This window comes from Armigeres subalbatus, chromosome 2 (genome assembly GCF_024139115.2).
Source record: "Armigeres subalbatus isolate Guangzhou_Male chromosome 2, GZ_Asu_2, whole genome shotgun sequence".
Lineage (NCBI taxonomy): Eukaryota > Metazoa > Arthropoda > Insecta > Diptera > Culicidae > Armigeres > Armigeres subalbatus.
The window spans coordinates 167057210-167084120 of NC_085140.1; the positions used below are offsets into that span (position 1 = coordinate 167057210).

The window sequence follows — 26911 nt, forward strand, 5'->3', positions numbered from 1 at the left end:
GTGAGTAAGAGTGGGTGTGTGGTGAGCGAGTAAGAGTTAGTGAGTGAGCGAGTAAGAGTAAACGAGTAAGTGAGTAAGAGTGAGCGAGAAAAGAGAGCGCATGATTGAGAGTAAATGAATGAGTAAAAGTGGATGAGTGAGTAAGAGTGGTTAAGTGAGTAAAAGTGGGTGAATGAATGAGAGTGGGTGAATGAGTAATAATTAGTGTGACAGAGTAAGTGAGTGAGTGAGAGTTTGTGTATGAGAATGAGAGAGAGGGAGATCTTGTTTGTCTTCGGGAAGTTGCTTTGACTTAAAGAAGGCATCATCTCGTTTCGCCTTCTATGGAACAGACGTTCCTTTTAAAAAGGCAGTATTTACTCTGTGTGCCTTATCGAGGTATAAGCACGTTCATTAAAAAGTGGTATCATCTCCTTTGTCTGCCTTATACAGGGAAACCCGTTCATTTAAAGAAGGCATCATCTCCTCTGTCTGCCTTATACCGGGTAAACGCGTTCATTTAAACAAGGCATAATTTCCTCTGTGTGCCTTATACCGGCAAACATGTCCATTTAAAGAAGGCATCCTCTCCTCTGTCTGTCTTATACCGGGCAAACCCGTCCATTTAAAGAAGGCGTCATCTCCTCTGTCTGCCTTATACCGGGCAAACGCGTTCATTTAAACAAGAAATAATTTCCTGTTTATTCCTTTGTACCGGGCAAACCCGTCCATTTAAAGAAGGTATCATCTCCTCTGTCTGCCGGGCAAACGCGTTATACCGGGCAAACGCGTCCATTTAAAGAAGGCATCATCTTCTCTGTCTGCCTTATACCGAGCAAACGCGTTTTTTTAAAGAAGGCATCATCTCCTCTGTCTGCCTTATACCGGGCAAACGTATTCATTTAAACGAGGAATAATTTCCTCGGTGTGCCTTATACCGGGCAAACACTTCCATTTAAATAATGCATTTTCTCCTCTGTCTGCCTTATATCGGGCAAACACGTTTACACATTTAAAGAAGTCATCATCTCCCCTTTCTGCCTTATAACGGACAATCGCGTTTATTAAATAAAAAGATCATATTTACCCTGTATGTCTTATACCGGGCAAACTCGTTCATTAAAACAAGGCATCATCTCCTCTGTTCGCCTTATACCGGGAAAACGCGTTCTGTTGGAAAAAAAGGATCTCTTACTCCATTTCGTAGAATAGTACTTTTCCAGGTCATAATGACAGGGATGACAGTTAAAGCTAATTAAAAGAAAAATCAAAACCGTTGGTTAAACTGGTTGGTTAAAAACTGTTGCGATTAATCGATATCTGTTGGTGTTAAACATAATAATAGAATACTATAGATTCTAAATGTTTTCGGGGTAACTGCCTTTCAGGGTAATTGCCTTTCGGGGTAATGGATTTCGGGGTAGTGTCCCATTCAGGGTAATGACTTTCGGGGCAATGTCCCATTCGGGGTAGTGGCCTTCGGGGTAATGGCATTCGGGGTACTGGGATTCGGGGTACTGGGGTGGAGCCGGATTTTTCATAAAGTTGTTCTTAATGTTACAACAAAAAACCTTTTCCCAGCGGTTAATATGATATAAAATTGCTTTCATCTCCAAAAATGTAACGATTTTCGAAAATAAGTTTCACTGGTTAAGTGTAGGCAGGACGATATGCCCTTACCAACTGGACACAAGCGCGCCGAGCCCAGCAGCATTTGCGTCCAAATGATATGGAAACCACAGACAAACAGACGTAACACTAGAGAAAATACCATCGACCATGACTTCAACGATCAATTTGAATTTGATTGATTACCTAATTCACAACTAGAGGCGCTAGTGTCGTAATCCTTCGGGTTTGACATTTCACCCCAGCGCCTTCTGGTGACGATGTCATACGAAACATCGTTTCGTGTAACATGCTCGCAAGATGGTGGTAGATGAGTTGAACGATGGATTTTTCAGAAAAATGTTCAAGCTGTTACGTCTGTTTGTCTGTGTGGAAACTATTAAATGTACAGTCGACTCTCCACATCTCGATGTTCTATATCTCGATATCTCTCCTTATGTCGATGGTTTCCTCAGTCCCTTCAATCTACATATATTTGGGCTTTCTATATCTCGATAACCTCCATATCTCGATATCTCTCTATCTCGATGGGTTCTGATTATATTTTGTTCAGGATTCACTCTCCTTAATGTCGATATGATCAGAATTTTGGGCTACTAGACTATCTTTGGAAAATAACAAACACATCAACAACAGGAAACGACATTTGTTTTTTTGTCGTTTTTCATAGCAACGAGCTTTTTTGGATCTAGTACCCATTTCAATTTTCCTTCCATTCCTCGATCTCTCCCTATCTCGATGGTCCCTTCAATATCGAGATGTGGAGAGGCGACTGTAATTCGAACCTGGTTAAATGAACTTTTCAGGGCAGCAGGGACTATGTCCAAAGGCTTGACGATCCCTCCCAAGGCCATCTGCGAGTTGTGGTGCCTGCCTAGGATGTAGTGGGGTTTGACAGTGGGCTCTGTTAAACCTCTATAAAAATCTGCATGTATCCGCAAGTAGGCTCCGTTAAAGCGACCGTGTGCCGCTCAAAGCGCACAAGCCCAAGTCCTGGTGTTGGGTGGGACGCTAAACAGACCTGACACGACGGCCCTCCGACGAGAGGTTTGCGCAGGCCCAATAAGCCGCCTTTAAAAACAACCATTACGAGCGACATAAAAGATAATACGGCTCGATATAATCAGCAACGACCTAGGCGACGAATAAAGGATCACTATTGAAAGCTTGGAACATGGAACTGCAAGTCGCTGCAAGAACTGCAGAGTCGTCAGCCGCGGCTAAACATTGGGCGGCTACAAGACGGTAGACTAGCCCAAGGATACGCGAAGCAGCTGGAAGTGGCACTCCCAACGGAAGAGCAGCTAGGCGCAGCGTCTCTTTAAGATGGCTGGAGAGATATTCGATCCGCCATTGGAAGCACCGCAACCGCTGCTCCAGGCACGGTGCTCCCGGATCAGCGAAACGACTGGTATGACAGCTAATGTAAGCAGTTATTTGAGGAGAAGAATGCAGCATGGGCGAGATTGCCACAACACCGCACGAGGGCGAACGAGGAGCGATACAAACGAGCGCGGAACAGACAAAACTTGATTTTTTGGAGGAAAAGGCGCCAGCAAGAAGATCGAGACCGTGAAGAGACGGAGCAACTGTACCGCGCTAATAACACACGAAAGTTCTATGAGAAGTTAAACCGTTCACGTAAGGGCCACGTGCCACAGCCCGATATGTGTAAGGACATAAACGGGAACCTACTTACAAACGAGCGTGAGGTGATCCAAAGGTGGCGGCAGTACTACGAAGAGCACCTAATTGGCGATGTGACAGACAACGGTGGCGGTATGGTAAAGAACCTAGGAGCACGCACGCAGGACATGCGACTTTCGGCTCCGAATCTCCAGGAAATCCAGGTGAGATAGGCCGGCTGAAAAACAACAAAGCCTCTGGAGTTGACCAACTACCAGGAGAGCTGTTTAAACACGGTGGTGAGGCACTGGCTAGAGCGCTGCACTGGGTAATTACCAAGGTTTGGGAGGATGAGGTTCTGCCGCAGGAGTGGATGGAAGGTGTCGTGTGTCCCATCTACAAAAAGGGCGATAAGCTGGATTGTAGCAACTACCGCGCAATCACATTGCTGAACGCCGCCTACAAGGTACTCTCCCAAATTTTATGCCGTCGACTAACACCAATTGCAAGAGAGTTCGTGGGGCAGTACCAGGCGGGATTTATGGGTGAACGCTCTACCACAGACCAGGTGTTCGCCATACGTCAGGTATTGCAGAAATGCCACGAATACAACGTGCCCACGCATCATCTATTTATTGACTTCAAAGCCGCATTTGATACAATCGATCAGGACCAGCTATGGCAGCTAATGCACGAAAACGGATTTCCGGTAAAACTGATACGGTTGATACAGTCGCTGACGACATAGATATTATGGCACGTAACTTTGAGAGGATAAAGGAAGCCTACATCAGACTGAAGAGGGAAGTTAAGCAGAACGGACTAGTCATCAACACGTCGAAGACGAAGTACATGATAGGAAGGGGTTCAAGAGTGTAGTATGCTAGATAATATGATTCAACCAGAGTAGGCTACTTAGAATAAACGATCCACTTGAAGTATCGTAGTGATGGTACCAGACGTGGTTTATTGACTGTTACATTAGAGGGGCAAACTGGGGCAAGGAAATCCCCACAGGATTTAAAATATCTGGTCTGAAGTTTCATATGCATACTATGTTGGAAATCGACATTTCCAACTGATATTTATATAATAATTGAGATTTCACCACACTGCATACCACGCTGTAGAATGTTAATGTCAAAGGAAGTGCAGCGTGAAGCTATTTTTCTGTTCTCTTCATCCAATCATTTCACACAAGGCAAATCTGACGTCATACGCTCCTAGAGATGTCGTAAAATCCCAAATAATCGTTTAGTAACTTATCGATTACACTTTATTCTTGTCGATTATTGAATCGATCCATCGTTAGGTAATAATCGATTTAAAATTAATCGATTATCACAACGATGAATCGATTAATCGAAGTAATCGATTAATTTGCGACTTCTTAGAGATGTCGTTAATTCCAGATTATTCGATTAGTAACTTATCAAATATTCTCGATTCTTGTCGATTATTGAATCGATTAACCGTTTGTAAGTAATCGATCCAAAATAATTAATTTGCGACTTCTTAGAGATGTCGTTAATTCCAGATTATTCGATTAGTAACTTATCAAATATTCTCGATTCTTGTCGATTATTGAATCGATTAACCGTTTGTAAGTAATCGATCCAAAATAATTCGATTATATATGATAGCGCCTCACGGTGTGTCTGTGACCATTATTAACGAAAAAAAATGTCCATCCATTTTGAGCTCGCCTTTCGAAAGATATAATATCCAGGCGTCTGCTATGAAAATTTCAAAATCTTTCATCTAGGGAATCGAAAGTTATAGCAGTTACAAATTTAATGATTTTTGCGTTCGATATCTCACTAATATGCGGACTGGAATTCTACATTCCCTTCGCCTAAGTACCAGGTATACAGACTAGAAATCTTATTCCCTTCGTTATCCTGTTTTTTGGGGTATGTCCATAAAAAACGCCCGTACTTCAAAAACGATGATAGATGAACACTCGGTGTCTTCAGCAATAAAATTCATAATAAATTACACTACAACTTTGCCAAAGCACCATATTTAAAAATCGTTTATTAAAGAAGTCACATTTTGCAGCGCCACCTGTGGCAAAAATTTGAACTACAACTTTTTGTCATTCGATGCGCCATATTTTTCCAAAATTTATTCCCGAAGACACTAATGCCAAAAAATAACATCCTGAAGTGGTAAAAAAAAAGTTCACGATTTTCGCCAAACGCACCACTGTGCAGTGCTACCAATAATAGCGAATCGAATATCTCAGCTTCTCTTCCGTTTGGACTGGGTTCGACTTCACCCCCCCCCCCAAAGAGTTGAAGGATAAGGTAATTTGAGTGATTGAAAACTATGTATTAGGCTTCTATTTAGATTCTTAAGAAACTGTTATTGAACAGCGTTGTTATTACATCACACAAGTCACCTATTACGTATTCCCTGTGTCAGTTAATTTATGAAGTAAATGTATCGTAGTTCAGCAAGTCAGTTAAATTGTTGAGACATTCCGAAGTGGTGCATATATGCTTTTTCCGTCTACCGTTCTCGGAAAAGGCCGGTTTCCTCGTGTGATCTAGCCTTTCCCATTGAAGGGAATAAGATTTCTAGTCTGTATACCTGGTACTTAGGCGAAGGGAATGTAGAATTCCAGTCCGCATATTAAAACCCAGAAAAACGAAGGGAATGAAAACATTCTAGTCCGTATATCTGGTAGCCAGGCGAAGGGAATGTAGAATTCCAGTCCGCAGATCAAACCCAGGAAAACGAAGGGAAAATCCAGTCCGTATACCTGGTACTGAAGCGTAGAGAATGCAGAATTCTAGTCCGCAAGTAAAGAATCGGCGAAGAGGGTTCATGTGTAACCCTAGTCTGTCGAAAGACCAAATGTAGGAGAACCAATGTTTCTCAGTCCATTTGGCAACTGAAATTGAATTGTTAGGAAATTTTCATTAGCTGCCATGGTTACAGCTTTTCTTAAACAATGAAGGAAATCTAAACAATGATAAAGATAACCTAATCTCGTTCGGATTAAAATATAATCCAATTAAATTTAAATATATAAAATATAATCCAATAAATTCAAGCAATGCTTTAGTGACCCATCTTCCACCCCATATGAAAAACTAGATATTGCATCTACGAAGAGGGAATGTCATGATAACACTTTTGACTGGTTCTCAGTGCAGTCCCACTGAACTACTTTAGGAAGCTTGAAACTAAATATCTCGAATCGAAAATGACCTGGAAATCGACGGGCATATTTTGGAAACCGGTAAGTTTCAAACTTAAAATTTAAAAACGACGTGTCGAAACAAGAGGTGCCTTCCATGCACGAAATACGGAATAGGTGACTTGTGTGATGTAATAACAACGCTGTTCAATAACAGTTTCTTAAGAATCTAAATAGAAGCCTAATACATAGTTTTCAATCACTCTAAATATGTCAATGATAATAAATCTCTGCCTTTCTATGTTTATCGTTGTGCTGAAATTGACTTTTTCTTCATTACATTGAGTCGAAGTTTAAGCAAACTTGCAAATAGTTGTTTTTATTTACATGCTATTTCCTAAAACTCAAGTTTTTTCAGTTGAAATTTAAATGTTATTTGTTAAATATTTACAGATTAATACTATATATTTTGAAAATTTCGAGAGACTTATATGTAGTCTACATTAATTTATTTATTATTCAACGAATGATAAAATGCCACTCAACAGGCTCAGTACATATAACCTATCTTCTTTTTTGTGATACCCAATATCAAAGTGTGAAACTTTCCTGATAAACAACTGTTCATCAGAGATCATTAGAAAGACAAATGTTAAATATAAACAAGGTTCTAAGTATAAGCAGCGTTAACTCTGTAGCTGTACAATATATAAATGTACAATTGGCATAGAAACAAATCCAAATATTCTTGAATCATTATTAGAATAAAGGAGAGATGTAGTATGCTAGATAATATGATTCAACCAGAGTAGGCTACTTAGAATAAACGATCCACTTGAAGTATCGTAGTGATGGTACCAGACGTGGTTTATTGACACTGTTACAAAGAGAAGTCAATATGAGCCACCCACCTCGAGTTTGCATCGGTGTTGACGAAATCGAGGTGGTAGAAGAATGTGTATACTTGGGCTCAAAGGTGACTGCCGAAAATGATACCAGCAGAGAAATTCAGAGTGGTTGAAAATCGTACATACTTTGGACTCCGCAAGACGCTCCGATCGAATAGAGTTCGCCGCCGTACCAAACTGACAATCTACAAAACGCTCATTAGACTGGTAGTCCTCTACGGACACGAGACGTGGGCGATGCTCGTGGAGGACCAACGCGCACTGGGAGTTTTCGAAAGGAAATAGTTGCGTACAATCTATGGTGGGGTGCAGATGGCGGACGGTACGTAGAGGAGGCGAATGAACCACGAGTTGCAGCAGCTGTTGGGAGAACCATCCATCGTTCACACCGCGAAAATTGGAAGACTGCGGTGGGCCGGGTACGTAGCCAGAATGTCGAACAGTAATTCAGTGAAAATGGCTCCCGACAACGATCCGACGGGAACAAGAAGGCGCTGTGCACCACAGCGGGCAAGGTGTATCGATCAGGTGGAGGACGATTTGCGGACCCTCCGAAGACTGCGTGGTTGGCGTCGTGCAGCCATGGACAGTGCTGAATGAAGAAGACTTTTATGTATTGCACAGGCCACTCCGGCCTTAGTCTGGTAATAAATAAAAAATTAATGGACCTGGGTTTTTATGTCAAGTACATAAAGGTTTGTGGGCCCTCCTTAGCCGTGCGGTAAGACGCGCGGCTACAAAGCAAGACCTTGCTGAGGGTGGCTGGGTTCTATTCCCGGTGCCGGTCTAGGCAATTTTCAAATTAGAAATTGTCTCGACTTCCCTGGGCATGAAAGCATAATCGTGTTAGCCTCATGATATACGAATGCAAAATGGTAACTTGGCTTAGAAACCTCGCAGTTAATAACTGTGTAAGTGCTTAATGAACACTAAGCTGCGGGGCGGCTCTGTCCCAGTGTTGAGATGTAAAAAAATTGAGAAAAATGGAGAAAAAATGGAAAAAAAAACATGTTGTTTAATAACTCCGGAACGCAATTTCCGATTGGGAAAATTTTCAATCGCGAAAAATTAGGAAGGATTCCGCGTTGAATGCAAGCAAATCGGATAAGATACACACACCTACAAACATCATCTCAATTCGTCGAGCTGAGTCGATTGGTATGTTACACTATGGCTATGGGTCTCCGAGCATTCTACCAAAAGTTCAGTTTTGGAGTGATCCTATAGCATTTACGTATACTTAGTTCTCGTGGAAGGCAAAAAATTTAACCAACTTTTCATATAGTAACCCTCAACCAATTGTCTCGCAACAAGATGCATTCGAAAGGTGGTGAAGTTTTGTTAATTTCTATCCAGCAGCTTACCTGTATGTATAAATTGGACTGCTAGTAGTCGCATACGTTCGTATTGTTTTTGGATTTTATCTTTACTCCTTTGATTATTGGCTGGTGTCGAAAATGTTTGTTAATTACTCAATCGAGCGTGAAATGGCGCATGTTGACATACATTTAGTCATCATTTCAATATGACTTCAGGTAGTCGTTTCTAATATTGATTGATGTACACATGCGTCGTCTCAAAGCAGCCTTGAAAAAAACACTATGTGGATACCGAGCCTACGTACCTCGCTCCTAAATCGCTAATTCATCCATCTTTAAATTATGTTATTTTCCAACCATGAGTCGCCATGAGTATTTTGATCCACGTTCTTCTTGTACTGATTGTTAATAATAAGGAGATATCAGTTGTAGAATATCATACCGTCAAATGGGGTTACTTGCAACTTTTTTAATCTTCAAAGTCATTGTATAACCTATGCTGATTTTCTCGGTTTATGAATAATTTTTTCTTAAAATATATGGCTAGGGTATTGTTTCAAAACCATTATCTCTCTCTTCCAGGAAATATTAAAACCATTGCTAATTTAGTGCTCTCGGTAGAGACAACTTCATAGGCAGGGCTACCGGTGACATTTTGTACTTTCGGAGCAAACTTGCTTAACATAACTGCAAAAGTATTTTTTTAAACGATTTTTCAAACATTACAATCAGTTTACATTCCGCGTGAACAATCGCCGGCAAGTAGGCAGTTTCCTATGTTGAAGAACGCATTTTGCTGTTGCAAGTTTTTCAACATTTTTCAAGGTTTGTTGTTCAATTCACGCAACTGTTAACCCTCAGTTCTGTTCAATAATACCTAGTCTTTCAAAATGTGGAAGCTTTAAGTACTTCCCATCTGAGTAAGGCGAGGCATAATTTTAAGTCTTGATTTTTATGCTGAACTTAAATTAGAAATGGTAAAGCATGTTGCTTGAAAACGATTCCGAATTATATTCTATCTTAACGTCATAACTTGCTTTCACATTATAAAGTTTGACAACATAGATGTTCAGATTAAGCCACAACGAACAGCCTTGAAACATGCTTCTAAATGGGATCTTTTGACGGTACTTAAGAATTGCGGCTCCGCGACTGACTGAGCCTGATAAATAACCGAATTGGTTAAAAAAAATGAACTAATAAACTGTCCGGAAAAAAAAGTAGCTCCTTGTAATTTAAATTCGCTATATTTCGCATTTTTATCTCGAGCACAATCAGAGAAAGTTGTGACAATATCATTGAGTTGTTGCTTTTTAAACAGTTATACGTTGACAGTACATAGAGAAACATGAGCTCTCTCTCTCTCTATTGACATTAATTCATTCGATCAACATCAAACTAGTTCCGATAAGCGCACATCATTTGCATTAATTTATTTTCCTTTGATGATTGGACCAACACAACAAAGAGTCAAAATAATGAATAAATATATCTTTGACTAAACAATGGGCACTTGGCATATCTGATTGTAATAAAAATCCGACTTGTGAAGCTTTTGCCCTTCCAACAGATAGCATTCGAGAGGTAATGTAAGCCACCTCCTACATTGTGCAAGTACAGATGTTTTGAGGCACTAATTGCTTCTAGATTCAAAAGAAGCCAGCTTATTTGTTCGCAATCATTCGCACCCACTCGTATAAACATCACTCTTTGATCAAACAAAATCGCAATACAAGAATTGGCTGGTGAAAAAAACTGCACATACACGTATATGTTGTTGACGTAATTTTTCGATTTGCAAAAACACCCTTTCTTTATTTTGTCACATTGAATAGAACAGCTGAATTTCACCTGCTTATGATTATGAATCGTTTATTAGTTTCATCACTCACTTGAAGTTTTATATGTTTCGTCTCGATCTCAGAAGCACCAGATATCGCACGATAAATTATCCTTGACGGATGCTATTAGTTTCGCCAGCAAGAGTCCTCTTCTTCTAATGGAAAATATGTGTACACGTCCAAACAGGAACTTTCTGTGGGGATTCCCACGGTCGACGATTCGACTGCTTTCGATTAGTTTAACCACTATGAAACACCTCACCTCTCAAAGGAAGCCAGACACGATTATTTCCTCACTGATATCTTTTCACAACTTGAATTTGGCGTTTTTCTGTTTGTTGGCTGACGCGTTTGTGTATGACTTCATCTGGTTGTATTTTTAGCTTGTCTGCCCTGAGCAGCGATCTCGGCAACTCTAGCGCTGTCAGCCAGCGAATGGTTCTAGCGCTTTATAGAATAATGTGGATTGCCTGTTTTGTGTTTTCGATATCACACTGTTGAACTGTCATCCAAGTGACGTCCGCGAAGTTGAGGCAAAGAAAACGATAATCTATCTTATCGTTTCGTTTTGTTACAGCTCTCACGCATAGGGGCGCTGCGCTGTTTACAGCGTGACAGCACGAAGTAGAAGCACAGAGAATATATGTTCAACTTTGTTCGCACCGTTATACAAACTTTTGTACTCGTCATTTGGAAATGTGTCCTTTTGCATGGTACTGATTGTAGGGATGCATCCGAATCAGCCGTCTCCAGCTACTGCTCGATCTGCAGCAGCTCGGAAACACTACTAGGTACTTCCCGCGAAATACATCACAAAACTCTAATCTATTATCTAACTTCGTTCATCTGTCACTCTACCATCTGGTACTCGTGACTAATGTATATGCCCTATTATTCAATTCAATCTATATATTTGATTATACCCATCTCAATCCCAACAATGATGTGTTGAAATTTGTGGTGAATTGGCCACATTATACACGTAAAAAAATAACCTTATATGTTATGGCAAAAAACCATTCGAAAATACTTACACCCTTCATTATGTCACCTAATGAATGATCCCATATCAAAAAGCTAATAACATTCATATGTTAATGAAAAGTATAAGTTTCCGAATGTATGTGGCTAATGCGATGTATAAGTTTTTTCTTATACATGTCATTAAGCGCCTGCTTTGGCAAAAAAGCATTAGAAATATTAATAATAAACAACATTAAATTTTTTTACGTGTACTTTTTGGCATTGATGTTCATTGCAAATAACCATTGGGTTGCGTTTTGAAAGCGTATCCCAACGCCTTTGCTATGTGATACTGTACATTTACTTGCTAGGTGGACACGGTCGGTTAGAGTAGCCGTTCCACCGAGTGTTCGTTAAAGTAATCGCTAGAGTAAACAAAGTAAACGTCAAACAAATTCCAACCAGCAATCAGAGTGAAAGAGCGAATATTTGTTTCCGGCAAACCACTTACTTTTTGGCATTTGCATTTTTGGCGGGCAAAAGAATGAGCACGTATCCCAGTAGGTGAGGGGTAGTTAGATGTATATGATATTTATTACCTGATCGTGAAATATAAAATATTTAATAATTGCCCCAAAAAACTGAGAAAAAAACACCTACATTATTTTATAAAGTTCTGCGACTGTAATATTGGAGAATGGATTTCATTTGACTAAATATTATTGTAATCATTAAAATTAAGTTTTATAAGACACTAGTTGACCTGGCAGACGTTGTCCTGCACAGTAGGCGAGAATGTGCGTTCCGAACTGCCAATGCAAAATTCGCATAGGAATCACAATTTTAGTTATTCACGGTTTGCTCAACTTAACTCGTAATTTTCGCATTAGGAAATATCATATGAACCCGTCGGAAACTATAACGAAAATTTCTGCTGAAGGAATGAAGAAAATCTATCGAGCCGTTTTCGAGTTATGCGGATACGAACACAGACCATTTCATTTTTATATATAAGAAGAAGATTAACATTGCCGTTCCCCTCGATTTTTTGCGCTTACTCTGAGTAGCCGTAAAAGTATTCGGGAAAATCTTGATATCGAGTAAATCATGAAAACCGAAGTGAGTTCTGGTGACAATCAAAGCTTATCTCATTTCCGGATGTTACAAGTGCATCGCGATTAGTGCACATCAATGCGGTCGACAACGCCAAGGATGCGCACTAGCCATATTATAGTAGCGACACTCACTTCGGTTTTTCTACTAGAACTACAAGCAGTTGACGTTGGCGGTGCTTAAACCATGTCTTCATCGAAATTTTGCTCGAGCTGTACCCAACAAACATTCACTAGTCGAACTAACATCAGTGTGATGATTTAATTCAGCGCTGTGTTGAATTATGCCTGTACTATTTCTTATCACAACTTCTGTTCAAGCTTTGTTCACACAACTTTGGCGAAGTTATACAACTATAACATCTCATTTTGAAAAACAACTTTATTAACTGATTCGTTAAACCTTTAATAAGCATTTTACTAAGCCTCAATTCATGTGAATTCTTCGAAAATAATAACGCATAGAAGGTAACATCAGTAAGATCTCCAATGAACGTATTTTGAAGCAATTGCTATTTTCATATAATCATTTTAAAATTTTCCTAAATCGGGTCTCGAACTGCTTCATTTGATTATCCGCCGGTAACGTTGTCATCCGCGCCATCCTTGATTTGTTAGATATGGCTCACTCAATGCATAACATAAATAATCTTATTGCTGAATATGAATCATAATTGGACTCTTATTCAATAAGTCGATCTGTCAAACTACAGTTTGTTAATAACTGTACAAGATTTTTATTTCAACCATTGTTCAGCCAGTCATAACCATCGCACACTAGGAAAAATACGTAAAAATAATGTCGATAAACGATAAAATAAAATCCGTCCCCAATGCTAGTTAGGAATTTATGAAAATAAAATCAATGTATATTCGGCCTTCCTCAGAATCTCTTGATAAACGGTTGCGATATGATTGTCAAATGCTAAGATTATTCCAATTTCGCCGCAATAAAGATCAACATCCATGCGATAATATTAGGATTCCACACATCAAAGATTCAATTATTTCCCGATGTTATTCAACGGCGTTATGTCCGGCTTTTAGTAAATTTCGTTAGTTAGTAAAAAATAGTTCAGCATGAATGCATGATTTTTTTTTATTGCTCCGGCAGTTTTGTTCGTTATAATCTCCGGCACTTTAATAAATCACGAAAATAAAAAGCATGTCTTGAAAATAAATCTTTATTTTTCTATAAATCAAATTTCCCAAATCTAGAATCCAGATTTTCTCTCAAACTGAAAAAGCATGTTTTTTTTTCCACTGTGCGATAGATCAGATAAATGTGAAATCCAATGGTTAAGAAGGACAAAGGTTAAGAAAGATGTCTAATGCCTGCTTATTAACTTACTATTCAAACTCAATTCGACCACCCTTTCAGAGCATCACATCATAGTCGAACAGAGAACTTTAAAAATCATTAGTTCAGTACATTGTTAAACTTCCCCAATGTGCTGAAATGTGATAAAACGAAAACGTAAGTTCGACTTCAAATAAAGGTAGTAAACAAATAAATAGGCCATGTCGAATATTAGTTTGATTAAATGCTGAAATGAAATCTGTCTAGCAAATTATTCAGCATCCATTTTATTCAGCTATGAAGATCACTAATAAACAATAATTCAACCTAGATGCTTATTTGTAGCTTGTCGTTGTTTGTTGGGTAGTTCTAGAACCTGCTGATACTTCCTTCATAATCAAGGCAACAACAGAGAATAGCGATGATTCGTTGTCCTCATCTGCATGCATGATGCTGAGCTGAGCATGAGCTGATGACCGTGCATTTCGTAGTTGCTACTACAGTCCGAGAGCTCTAGTATTTTGGATGGTCGATGGGAAGGAATCTGATGGATGATGCAGCCATTTGCCCACTGCAAGCCGAGAACACCTCTGCACTCGCCACGAGTTCCTGCGGAATTTTGTTGAGATCTGGGGTTAGGTTTTATGGCAGCGATTCGTCTTGGTTAACGGGTTGCCACGATGTGATACCAATGAAAAGGTGGTGTATATTCTACAAATTAATGCAGAAACGAGCTTTTTTTGGCTCATTTCGAATTCTAACAGTTACCTGCTAGAACTAATCAAGTTCTAGGTATAAGGATAAAAGATAAAAACGGTATGAAAGCCCATTTCCAGTTCTAGCGATTGCTAGAACATGAGAAATATATGAAAAGATACAAAGTAGGAGAAATGGAACGGGCCTGGGATTGAACCCACGACCTCCTGCGTATGAGGCAGCAGCGGTAACCATATCCTCATCTGCAGAGGATAAAGACAATGTTGCGAACTTTTCATATTGCGATAGTTTGTATATTTCAGAAGTAAAACACCAATCAAGTCAACTGATGACTATGTTTATGTCTAACCGTTGATAATTGATATGTTTTCAACCGAAACTATTATCAAAAACCGACTAATTTCCTAAATGCGTAGCAGCCGATCCTTGTCCGAAAAGAATAATTTTTAGCTGTTACGCCCTTTTCAAATGTTGGTCTAGCTTTGCAATTTCACGTTGAGTGACTTTAGTACATTGCACTTACTTTTGAGTTATTTTTTCTATTCTGTTTCATCCACTCTTTCTTTTGTTGTCAAAAACAAAAGAGCCAAACAATCCAACGACGCCAGTTCAATACGGGAAGCCAATTTTGAGTTTTATTACCTGAGGTCGAAATTGAGTGAATTAAACTTACATTTGGGTAAATAAATTTTCCGTTGGGTACTTTTTTAACATGGGAGTAAAAGCAAACTACTTCGACCCTACTTACTCAATTTTGGCTTCCCGTACGGATGTTCGAGGTTGGGTGAATTAAACTCACTATTGGGTAGTTTTATTTCTTCCGTGTGTGTTCACTGGGTGTTGGGTCTCCAATCAGCCTTGCGTGCAGGTCCAGATTGCCAATCCGGAGATAGCGAGTTCGATTCTCGGTCCGGTCCGGGATAATTTCAGGTAGGAAATATTCTCGTTTCCCTGAGCATAGTGTATCCATTGTACTTGCCACACAAGATACATACTCATGCAATGTAGGGCATAGAAGAGCTTTCATTTAATAAATGGATGGAATACTAAGTTGAAAAAGCCGGTCAAGTTCCAGTTGGAATATAGAGCCATAAAAGAAGAAGAAGAAGAAAATGGTGAAAAAGTCGAGTGGACACGAGTAGCGATGGTCGTGGAAATCCTTCGTTATATGAAGAAGCTATTGAGATTTCGGAAAGTGATTTGTGGGAAGCAGCAATGCACGAAGAATACGACACACTGATGAAGAATATTACGTTTACTCTGGTTACCCACAGAGCGGAAGATTATCCAGTTTTCCGCGAGCGGTAATGGCCGCCAGCTTGCCTGCGGGTCAGTCTCTGATTTGACGTTTCTGGAGGTCAACTGCACCCACCGCTCCGAGCATTTTGACCAATGTTGCATATAAGAAGGTGCTGATTCGGCGAATTCAAGCCTTCTTATATACCACATTGATCAAAATGCTCGAATGGTGGGTGCAGTTGACCTCCAGAAACGTCAAATCAGAGACTAACCCGCAGGCAAGCTGGCGGCCATTACCGCTCGCGGAAAACTGGATACATAGCAAGTTGGTGTTTACGAAGAAAGAAGACAGTGCTGGGAATGTTCAGATGACTGACTAGTAGCGCAGGGCTTCTTACAGCAATTTGGTGTTGGTCACGACACCGTGTTTGGACCTGTTGCTTAACTAATGCCTCTGAGAAAATAACACTTCACATGCTAGAAGTAGGCCTTCTAGATGTGAAAAATTCCTATTTGCATGACTCTAGCTGGAGTCTAGAGGAGTTGTACCACCACCACCAACGAACCAACGTATCACTGGGACTTTGTGACGGTCCATTTCCAAACGGTCTTTCTTTTTTTTCGGGCGATTGCTTCTGTCAAATTAGCTAACCCAAGTAACCAAAAGTTCCTTTAAGAGTTCGTTTTCCGCTTAATCAGCTTCTCCGAGCTCTTAAGGCTCTATAAACCGTAATCAATCCGGTAATGACAATGATTTTATTCGAATCCGCACTAATACTAATAAAGTTTTGAACTAAATTCAACATTTTGGGGCTTTTTACGGACTTACCCTCCATCATAATATATTCATGGCATTTCCATATTAATTTTCCACTTACCAAAACTAGCAATTACTGAGGAACTGCTGGAAAAACGCTGAAAACTGCGTTTTTCCTAGGCCGATATTCTTATGTTCATCGAACGCATACTAACGTTCGAACGTTCGAATCAAACACATACACACTCACTTGATTTTTCACTTGATTGTTTTCCCATTGTTTCCTTGATTTTATTACTCCTAAAACATATTCACTAACTGAGGTTCACATTTTTCTTCAACCTTGACTACCAATTAATTCACTTCACGCCCAAAAACTGTCGAAAACTGCTTTCTAAAAATCGAAGTGAGAGACAAATTTGACGACCGTATTGTGAATGCAATAAAATGCGGAAGACTCAAATTCACTAGCGCAATAAGTGAAATGGTGAGTTCAAAATCTACGCGATGCAACTTCATTCAATCCGAACAATACAACGTATACGCCAGCCAACACGCAAACAAAGGTGTGCATACAAAAGAAAATAATCATCTCTTCTCCGTTGCCAGATTTGTTTATTGGAAAAAGTCATTGCTGTTTGTCGGATTGAACAAATATACCAGAAATAAATATTTAAACATGTTATGTAAGCTTCTGTTAAATTACAAGTGGTGAATAAAAATTTTTAAACCGATAAATACTCATATATTTGATACACCGTGAACATGTGTTATGATATAGAATAAGAGTTTCGTCAAGTCTGGCAACATTATGCATCAGCTGGCATATTTTTAACACCCCATTTCCACCCACCCCAGTTGTAAACAAAATTTATCTATCGTTGCTGCACTTTTCCGTACCATTTGCCTCACTATTACAAACAAGCGATACAGTCATTAATTTTCAAAACATTGTGATGGAGTCTTGAGCCTTAAAGGAACTTTTGGTTACTTGGGAAGCCACTACTCCAACAACAACAGTTTAGACCGACTATTGGGAAGTTCAGCGCTCACCGGCTGACGAACGAAAACGGCCTACGACTAATTGATTTCGCCGCCTCCAAGAATATGGCCATTCGCAGCACCTACTTCCAACACAGCCTTCCGTATCGGTACACCTGGAGATCACCACTGCAGACAGAATCACAAATCGACCACGTTCTGTGTTGGATTATTGCACCTTACAAACTTCATCCCTGTTCATCACCAAAAATAAATTCTATCCACTGTACTCTGCTGTTGGAGCAAACAATAGACCTCTGACCGTCCAGCCAGCCAGCCTGCGTATATCAAGGAAAGCGAAAGTGATATCGTCTCGGTTGTAAACAACCATTCGTTCCACCTAGAGCTGATCGCGATGAGAGCTTGGGTCATTATTACGGAGAACGTTTGAGAAGTTGCCCACCTGGATGCACAGTGGTGGATATGCTGCGAGAGATTGGCTGTGACTGAAAAGAGCGGGATATCACTCGTTCTGGGCCAGAGCTTCTGGCCAGCCTCGTTAAATTGCGATCGTCGTTCAGGAGATGACTTTTTTGTAGTTTCAGTTATCGTCGACCCAACCATCCAACTACACTGTTGGCGCGCCGGTTTTAGGCCAAACGAATGGCCAAATGTATATTTGTCGTTAGTACATAAGAATAATTGTTAGATGTTAAGTGTAATAAATGTAGATCTGTTTGAATAAGTGTTTTTCCTAAATATAAGGTGTTTCAATGTAACCGCGAGTGTGTAATTATAAACTGAATAGAGGAAGAATTGTGCCCCCTACTACGTTTCCCATTAGTTAACGTACCCAATCGAATGTTGAGGAGCCACCACTGCTACTAAAGGAGGATATTACCCGGTACCAAAACATTCTGATTGATGGACGGCACTTCTCCGACATTATCGACGTCAGGACATATCATGGCGCTAACATCGACTCTGACCACTGCGCCCAAAACTATCCATCATCAACAATATTCGGTATCGAAGACCGCCGCTTTACGATCTAGAGCGACTGAACCCAAGTAACCAAAAGTTCCTTTAAGAGTACGTTTTTCGCTTAATCAGCATTACTGAGCTGCTTAAGCGAAAATTTACTCTTAAAGCAACTTTTGGTTACTTGAGAAGCAACCTGATGTCGCCACTGCATACGCGCAGCATCTCATGGCAGCGTTGCCGGAAGAGGGTGAGCTCGATGGGGCCCCTCTTGATGACTGCTGGAATACAGTCAAAGCAGCCATTAACGACGCAGCGGAGAACAACGACGGGCATATGGGACGAAGTCAACGGAACGATTGGTTCGACGAAGAGTGCAGACAGATTCTGGAGGAGAAGAACGCAGCGCGGACGATCGCGCTGCAGCAAGGTACCCGGCAGAACGTGGAACGTTATAGACGGAAGCGAAGACAGCAGACACGCCTTTTTCAGGAGAAGAAACGCCGCCTGGAAGAAGTGGGGTGCGAGGAGATGGAGCAGCTGTGCCGTTCTCAAGAAACATGCATTTTGTATCAGAAGCTCAACTGCATCCCGAAAAGGGTTCGTGCCGCGAGCCGAAATGTGCCAGGATAAGGATGGGAGCATCTTGACGGATGAACGTGTGGTGATTGAAAGATGGAAGCAGCACTACGAGGAACATCTGAATGGCGCTGAGAGTACAGGCAGTGAAAGTAAAGGCAGCGGAGGAGATGACTACGTCAGTCCAGCGGACGATAAAAGCCAACCAGCCCCCACCTTGAGGGAAGTTAAGGATGCCATCCAACAGTTAAAGACCAATAAAGCAGCTGGTAAGGATGGTATCGGAGCTGAGGCCATCGAGGTGGGCCCGGAAAAGCTAGCCACTTGCCTGCACAAACTGATAGTCAGAATCTGGGAAACTGAACAGCTACCGGAGGAGTGGAAGGAAGGGCTTATATGCCTCATCAACAAGAAAGCTGACAAGCTGGAGAGTGAGAACTTTCGAGCGATCACCATCCTTAATGCCGTCTACAAAGTGATATCCCAGATCATCTTCCGTCGTCTGTAACCATTAATGAATGAGTTCGTGGGAAGTTATCAAGCCGGCATCGTTGACGGCCGCTCGACAACGGACCAAATCTTTACTGTACGGCAAATCCTTCAAAAATGCCGTGAATACCAGGTCCCAACGCACCATCTGTTCGTTGATTTCAAGGCGGCATACGACAGTATAGGCCGCGTAGAGATATGGAAAATTATGGACGAGAACAGCTTCCCTGGGAAGCTTACCAGACTGATCAAAGCAACGGTGGATGGTGTGCAAAATTGTGTGAAGATTTCGGGCGAACACTCCAGTTCGTTGGAATCGCGCCAGGGACTAAGATAAGGTGATGGAATTTCGTGCCTTTTGTTCAACATTGCGTTAGAAGGTGTCATGCGGAAAGCCGGGTGTAACATCTGGGGTACGATTTTCAACAAATCCAGTCAATTTATTTGTTTCGCGGATGATATGGACATTGTCGGTCGAAGGAATTCGTCTATCTTGGATCCTTGCTAACAGCTGATAACAATGATAGTCGTGCAATACGAAGGCGCATCATCTGTGGAAGTCTGGCCTACTACGGGCTTCAGAAGAAACTGCGGTCAAAAAAGATTCGCCACCGCACCAAATGTGTCATGTACAAGACGCTGATAAGACCGGTTGTCCTTTACGGACATGAAACATGGACAATGCTCGAGAAGGACTTGAAGCACTCGGAGTATTCAAAAGACGGGTGCTTAGGACCATCTCTGGCGGTGTACAAGAAGACGGTGTGCGGCGGCGAAGAATGAACCACGAGCTCGCGCAGCTCTACGGCGAACCCAGTATCCAGAAGGTAGCTATAGCCGGAAGGATGCGATGGGCAGGGCATGGTACAAGAATGCCGGACAGCAACCCTGCAAAGATGGCGTTTGCTTCCGATCCGGCTGGTACGAGATGGCGTGGAGCGCAGCGAGCGAGGTGGACAGACCAGATGCAAAACGACTTGGCAAGCCTGGGACGTATTCGAGGATGAAGAGATGCGGCCTCGAACCGTGTATTGTGGCGTCAAATTGTTGATTCAATGTTGATTCAGATGTAGACTAAATAAATGAATAAATTACCGTGTTTGGGAGGGCTTCAACAAAACTAGAGCTAAAATTATATAAGTTAGGTGAAACAGTGTCAAAATAATAGATAGGAAAGTGGGAAAAATCTAGGTTTTCCACATTTTAATTAAACATCTAACATTTCGGCGATGCAAAACGCCCTAATGAGACTTACCTGGCGTTGTACTATCCAACGGTCGTACAACTTGCCCACAGATGGTCCGACTTTAAATACTCCGATCTAACCGATCTAACCAAATTTCCTGGGGAGTCAAAGTTTTACAACATGTTGGAGCGTGTATGGAGCCCCTTAGACATCCGTCGAATATTTGAATTATCGTAGGCTGTGTACTCACAATTATGTCTTAAATATAAATAAGAAAGGCGCACATTGTCATCCACAGTTTATTGTTCTACATTATTTCCATTTTTCATTAAACCAATTGACTTTATTGATCCAGTTGTAATTAACATCATCTGTATATTTTTCTATTAATTCTGTTAATCTTGATGCAATCAATTACAATAAAGTTTTGACTTATCATCCTATGAATCGTTCCAACCTGACATATTTAGAGCTGTTGTAGGAAGTAACAGTTTAAAGATGCATCACAATGTTCTGGCAGTTCGTTTAGGCGAGACTGATTTCGCAAACAAACTGTCGAACGATTTGTTTCTCCTAATTTGGCTGTTTGCTTTATAGAAAGATATACGATTTTGGGCACTACTCTACTTTACATTCGTTTCGAAAGGACAAAACGAGAGTTTTATACACAACACCTGACGTTATGCAAAATCAAATATCAACTATAAGATTCAGTCCTATTTGTGACCCTAACACAAACTTAGGGAATGTGTGTTGAAGTACGTTTAATTACAAACCGCTTTGTTTAAGGTACTGTAATGAAGATTTCGTTAACGTTGGGTCTATACCCGCCAAGAGAGAAAGTAAGATAGTAATAAAATACAATTAGAATAGGATTTAGGTTTTCACTTGATAAATTTAATAAATAAGTTTGGCCTGTCCCGCATCAACCACGGTCATATGATACATATATTCACTAGAATTTGTTGCTTTACTGCAAAGAGACGTAGTAGGGCTAATAAGTACCTACGCGTTAAGCTCGTCGCTATTGGAACTAATATGTACAAACATTAACAAATTACTTTTCATGCAAACAAAGACCCGAACATGCCTAGCTAAATACTACTTTCGTCGCTTTTAAAGCTCGGTTGAATATTCTTCGGAATTGATAGAAAATTTGCGCCAACAGATGTGATCTGGTTGGCCGTTGCTGATGAAGATATCACGATTGTAACCCTCCTCCGGGTAGGGGTTCTGCGAGAGACCATTCTGCTGGTTTTGCACTTTCACAGGTTGTTGACTCATCGTCTGCGGGGAAGGATGATGCACCGGCAAGGGTGGTGCGAGATGATGATGACTCGTTTTAAAGTGTTGAGTTTTATCCGCTTTGGCCAGTGGATTTCGTACCATAGCTCCCCGATACGCATGATCGTCGTTCATTATTTCTATTCGAGACGTAAAACCGTTTTCGGAGTTTTTGCTGGAGGTTATCAGTCCTGCCTGGCTTCGTTCACTTGGTGTTCGTTTATCGTTGTTGGAAGATTTTCGCGAGCTTGCGGAAATGTGAGGGGATTTGTCATTGTTGGAATCGACGCTGTACGCTGAGTTCTTTTGTTTGTAGTGTGGGAACTTATCCACACTAATGTCCTCTTCGATGGCCGAGTCCCCAAAAACAGACCCGCTATAGTTGGGAGAATTGCTCCCCGCAGTCGACAGGTTTTTATTTGAAGATCCGTATTTGTTGGAGTGGGAGTACTGGCCCTTCTTGATAGAGTTTGTGTAGTCTTTGGTGCCACGCCGTCTTAGAGTGAAGTCTCGCTCACCGGTATCTTCGCAGACGGATTTCCATTGCTTCCAAGCATGCCGAACCAAAGGGTCAGCTGGTCCCCAGTCTTTAGATGGCTTCGTCGCTCCATGGATCATGCTAAATATGTTGTAGTCAACTTGCTTGCTGATTTCGACACACGCCAGTAGCATGATAACTCCCAAACTGAACACCACTGGCAGCCACTTGGGAAAGTAGTCGATGAGTAGATCGTTGTCGAAATACGTGATCGTCCACCACGAGAGGATCGCAATCAATAGCACCGGAATGATTCCCCAAATGAATAGCCATGCTTTGAGCACAGGTCGTCCGAGTGAAAATTCCAGATCTGTGTACAAATTCTTTGATCCATATACCCAGATGATTAGGATTATTTCGAAAATCATAGCACAAACTATCAACGATCCAACTATTCGTGTGTCCAGGATCCTTGGGAAGATGTAGTTCGGGCACAATAGTCCAGCTATTGCGACAACTAGGCCAGCCAAACACACGGTATAGTTCGGATGTTTTCGAATCATCCTGGTGGATGTGTAGACGTAGATCGTCACGGACACAATCGAGGATATGAAAAGCAAAGCATAGCCCAGTGCTGGGATCAACTGCTGTATGAGGCGATCCAACTCGTGAACCGTTACGGCACGATCATAGATGGATGTCAGTGGGGTCAGTTCAGGATACAGCAAGTGTGGGTCGTTTGCAGTGTTGTGAAATTGAAATACGTAGAATATGACCGCAATCGATGTTATTAGGATGTTGAAGAAAATGTAGACGAATGATGTTCTGTGGAAGAGAAGATTAAATGAAACAACTATACGATGCTCTACGAAATGCGATGAATTCTACTTGATGGCATCTCCTTTGTATAGGAACTTCCCGGTTATGACTGGTACTGCACCGATACCAATATTGAGCGAATAGATGACTTGCACCAGTGCACTGAACCACAGCGTGCTGTCGGCAAACGACTCCGGATAAAATGGCCACAATCCTGGAACATACTCATCATGGATGGCTTTCGTTACTTCCCAGCCGGTTTCAAAAACTAACAACACCAACGCCAAAAATCCAAAGAGATATATCGACCGTCTGTTAATCTTTCCACTGTGCGTGCTGCAAAGATAGTTAATTAGTCAAAGCCAGACAATAATGAAAGTGAAATCCTACGTACCACACCATGGAAATGACCCACAACAGAATCAGACTCAACGCAAGCAGCCCGAAATAGAGGGAACTTCGCCACACTGGACGTAGAAACGTTAATCTGCAAAAGGAAATATTTTTGAAATTTATCACCCATGCGTGCAGGCATCGAATATTAATGACACTCACTTCAAACATTCCTGTCCGCTATTGGGTTCCACATCGTAGCCGTCCTGTAGAGTTCGAATCATGAAACGAAGAACAAGAAAAACCAAAGATAAGAAGAAATTCAGTTGCATGATGCATGACCACGAACGGAGACAACAACGACATGACTCACGTGAATGGACTGCTGGTTGATCGTTACGGCCTTATTACACTCTCTAAATGGCACAGATTTGAATGACAACATTCCGACGTACAGTAGCGCAATCACCGAATGCATCGAGGTCCAGATCGCCGCCAGCCAGGAGGCGATTCGTCCGACCAAGCTGGCACCTTTGAATATGGAGAAAAAAACAATATGGTTAGTTTGTCTCTTGATTAATCGAATTTTGAATATTAAGCGAAAGAAGTGAATCTCCAACGAGGGAACTGATAGCTTTGATAGAGTTAAATTTTTATTTCGCATAAGAGTAACGCCACTCGATCGTTTGCTGTTTGATGCCAGACACGCGATCTGTGAGAGGTTCGCAAATCTTATATCGGATTGATCAGGATCTAGTCTCGCCTTCTTAAAGAAATTGAAGCAGTGCTCAATATTTCAATATATTTAGAGTTAGGTTTCAGTAATAAAAGGTATTTCACAATTCATGGAAATATTGATTTCTCTGTGATAAATACAACCCTAATCAGGAAAACATGATTACAAATACACGCTATATTAGTCGCAGTGAGGGTAATTCCATAAAACCAAGCTTTTACCAACGGTCAGGACGTGCCGAAATAGGTACTCAGTACCAGAGTACAACTAGACATTTGCTTACAACCAGACATTGAGTTAATTACCTTGGGTAATTAAGAAATTTACGAACATCTAAAGTGCCATCGAGATCAAACACAAATCCAATCTAAATTCTATGACATTCAATTTAAATCCAATACAATCAAGTTCCAAAGCAAATCCCATATATAATTTCCATCCTAATTAAATTCAAATTCAATGCAAATCTCACGCAATTTACAGCCAAATCAAAGATCAATCCTAATCAGATTCAAATGCAAACTAAATCCTTATCCATTCCAATAGAATAGATTTAAATCCAAATTCAATCCAATCTGAGATGTAGAAAGCCCAAATGTATGTAGATTGAAGGGACTGAGGAAACCTTCGATATAGGGAGAGATATCGAGATGTAGAAAGTCGACTGAATATAAATCCGTCGAAAATGCCAACGAACATATCTGCTGAAGGAATGAAGAAAATCCATCCAACCGTTTTCGAGTTATGCGAATACAAACACAGACCATTTCATTTTTATTATATAGAATATATGATACAGTCGACAATCTACATCTCGATGTTCTATATCTCGATATATCTCCCTATGTCCATGGTATCCTCAGTCCCTTCAATATACATAGGTATATTTGGGCTTTCTACATCTCGATAACCTCCCTCGATGCGATCTGAACAGGGAATGACAATTGACATTTGTTTTTGTGAGGGTAAGATATATTATAAAATAGGTAATTTACTTCCAGCGTGCATTGATGACAAATATCATCCGTATAACGGTTCGGTCGCCAACATTGACTAGTGAATAGCAGGCCATGACTTTGGCTCTTCTCTCGTCGGGCAACGAACGGCATTGCACGTTCGATAAGACAGCACACCAGTGATCACACTAACGTGGGCGTGATTGGGACATTTTATCTTCGGTTTCGACTTCTGATGTCGAGCGTGAGGGAAGAGCGCCGTAATAAATGATTTTCTCATCGTTTTCGACTAGTAACGTCAAAGACGCTCTGGAAGAGCGTCGAAATTAATGATTTGGTCATAGGTTTCGACTTGTAATATCGAAGACGCTCTAGAAGAGCGTCGGATTGAATGATTTTCTCATCGGTTTCGACTTGTGATGTCGGAGACGCTCTGGGAAAGCGTCGGAATGAATGATTTCTCGCTTAACTTTTCAAAAGGACCTAAGTAACATTTTTTTCATGAATTAATTTGAGTACTGCAATCAAAAGCTTTCATGTTTTTCTTTTGATTGCGCTATTCAAATTAATTCATGAAAAAAATGTTACTTAGGTCCTTTTGAAAAGTTAAGCGAGATTTGTTCATCGGTTTCGACTTGTAATGCCGAAGGCGCTCGGGAAGAACTTTTCCACGAATACAACGTGCCCACACATCATCTATTTATCGACTTCAAAGCCGCATATGATACAATCGATCGAGACCAGCTATGGCAGCTTATGCATTTCATTTATTTAGTCTACATCTAAACAGATAATACTGAATCAAATCAAAATAAACAAATAACACTGAATTTAACGCCACAATACACGGTTCGAGGTCGCGTCTCTCCATCCTCGCTCGCCAAGTCGTTTTGCACCTGGTCTGCCCATCTCGCTCTCTGCGCTCCACGTCGTCTGGTACCTGCCGGTTCGGGAGCGAACGCCATCTTTGCAGGGTTGCTGTCCGGCATTATTGCAACATGTCCTGCCCATCGTACCCTTCCGGGTTTAGCTACCTTCTGGATACTGGGTTCGCCGTAGAGTACAGTTCTGCCACCTTTGCAAATGTTCGGCCGACAATGTCCATGTCATCCGCGAAATAAATAAATTGACTGGATCTGTTGAAAATCATACCCCGGCTGTTACACCCGGCTCTCCGCATGACACATTCTGGCGCAATGTTGAACAACAGGCACGAAAGTCCATCACCTTGTCTTAGTCCCCGGCGCGATTCGAACGAACTGAAGTGTTCGCCCAAAATCTTTACACAGTTTTGCACACCATCCACCGTTCCTCTGATCAGTCTGGTAAGCTTCCCAGGAAAGCTGTTCTGGTCCATAAGTTTTCATAGCTTTACGCGGTCTATACTGTCGTATGCCGCCTTGAAATCAACGAACAGATGGAGTGTTGGGACTTGGTATTCACGGCATTTTTGAAGGATTTGCCGTACAGTAAAGATCTGGTCCGTTGTCGAGCGACCGTCAACGAAGCCGGCTTGATAACTTCTTTTAAGGTGAGGGCTGGATGACTTCC

At 41.1% G+C, this 26911-nt stretch overlaps 3 protein-coding genes across 9 annotated transcripts in view; all 3 read right to left on the reverse strand.

Annotated features, from left to right (window-relative positions):
• Positions 1 to 10899, reverse strand: part of LOC134211138 (LITAF domain-containing protein-like) — a 34198-nt gene extending 23299 nt beyond the window's left edge. Inside the window, exon 1 of one of the 2 annotated variants that reach the window (XM_062687778.1) lies at positions 10713 to 10899. The gene's annotated coding sequence lies outside the window, so the exon portion shown is untranslated. Of the gene's footprint in view, positions 1 to 10501 lie in introns of both variants that reach the window. The other variant, XM_062687777.1, reaches the window with a different exon arrangement.
• Positions 1 to 26911, reverse strand: part of LOC134211135 (sodium- and chloride-dependent neutral and basic amino acid transporter B(0+)-like) — a 727874-nt gene that overhangs the window by 363854 nt on the left and 337109 nt on the right.
• LOC134211134 (sodium- and chloride-dependent neutral and basic amino acid transporter B(0+)) overlaps positions 21105 to 26911 on the reverse strand; it is a 343203-nt gene continuing 337396 nt past the window's right edge. For all 6 annotated transcript variants that reach the window (XM_062687768.1, XM_062687767.1, XM_062687770.1 and 3 more), the window contains 5 exons: positions 24042 to 24199; positions 23891 to 23934; positions 23730 to 23822; positions 23405 to 23671; positions 21105 to 23341 (listed from right to left, as the gene is read on the reverse strand). In XM_062687768.1, the coding sequence (XP_062543752.1) occupies positions 21871 to 23341; positions 23405 to 23671; positions 23730 to 23822; positions 23891 to 23934; positions 24042 to 24199 (2033 nt within the window). In that variant the 3' untranslated portion in view covers positions 21105 to 21870. The remainder of the gene's footprint in view (positions 23342 to 23404; positions 23672 to 23729; positions 23823 to 23890; positions 23935 to 24041; positions 24200 to 26911) is intronic.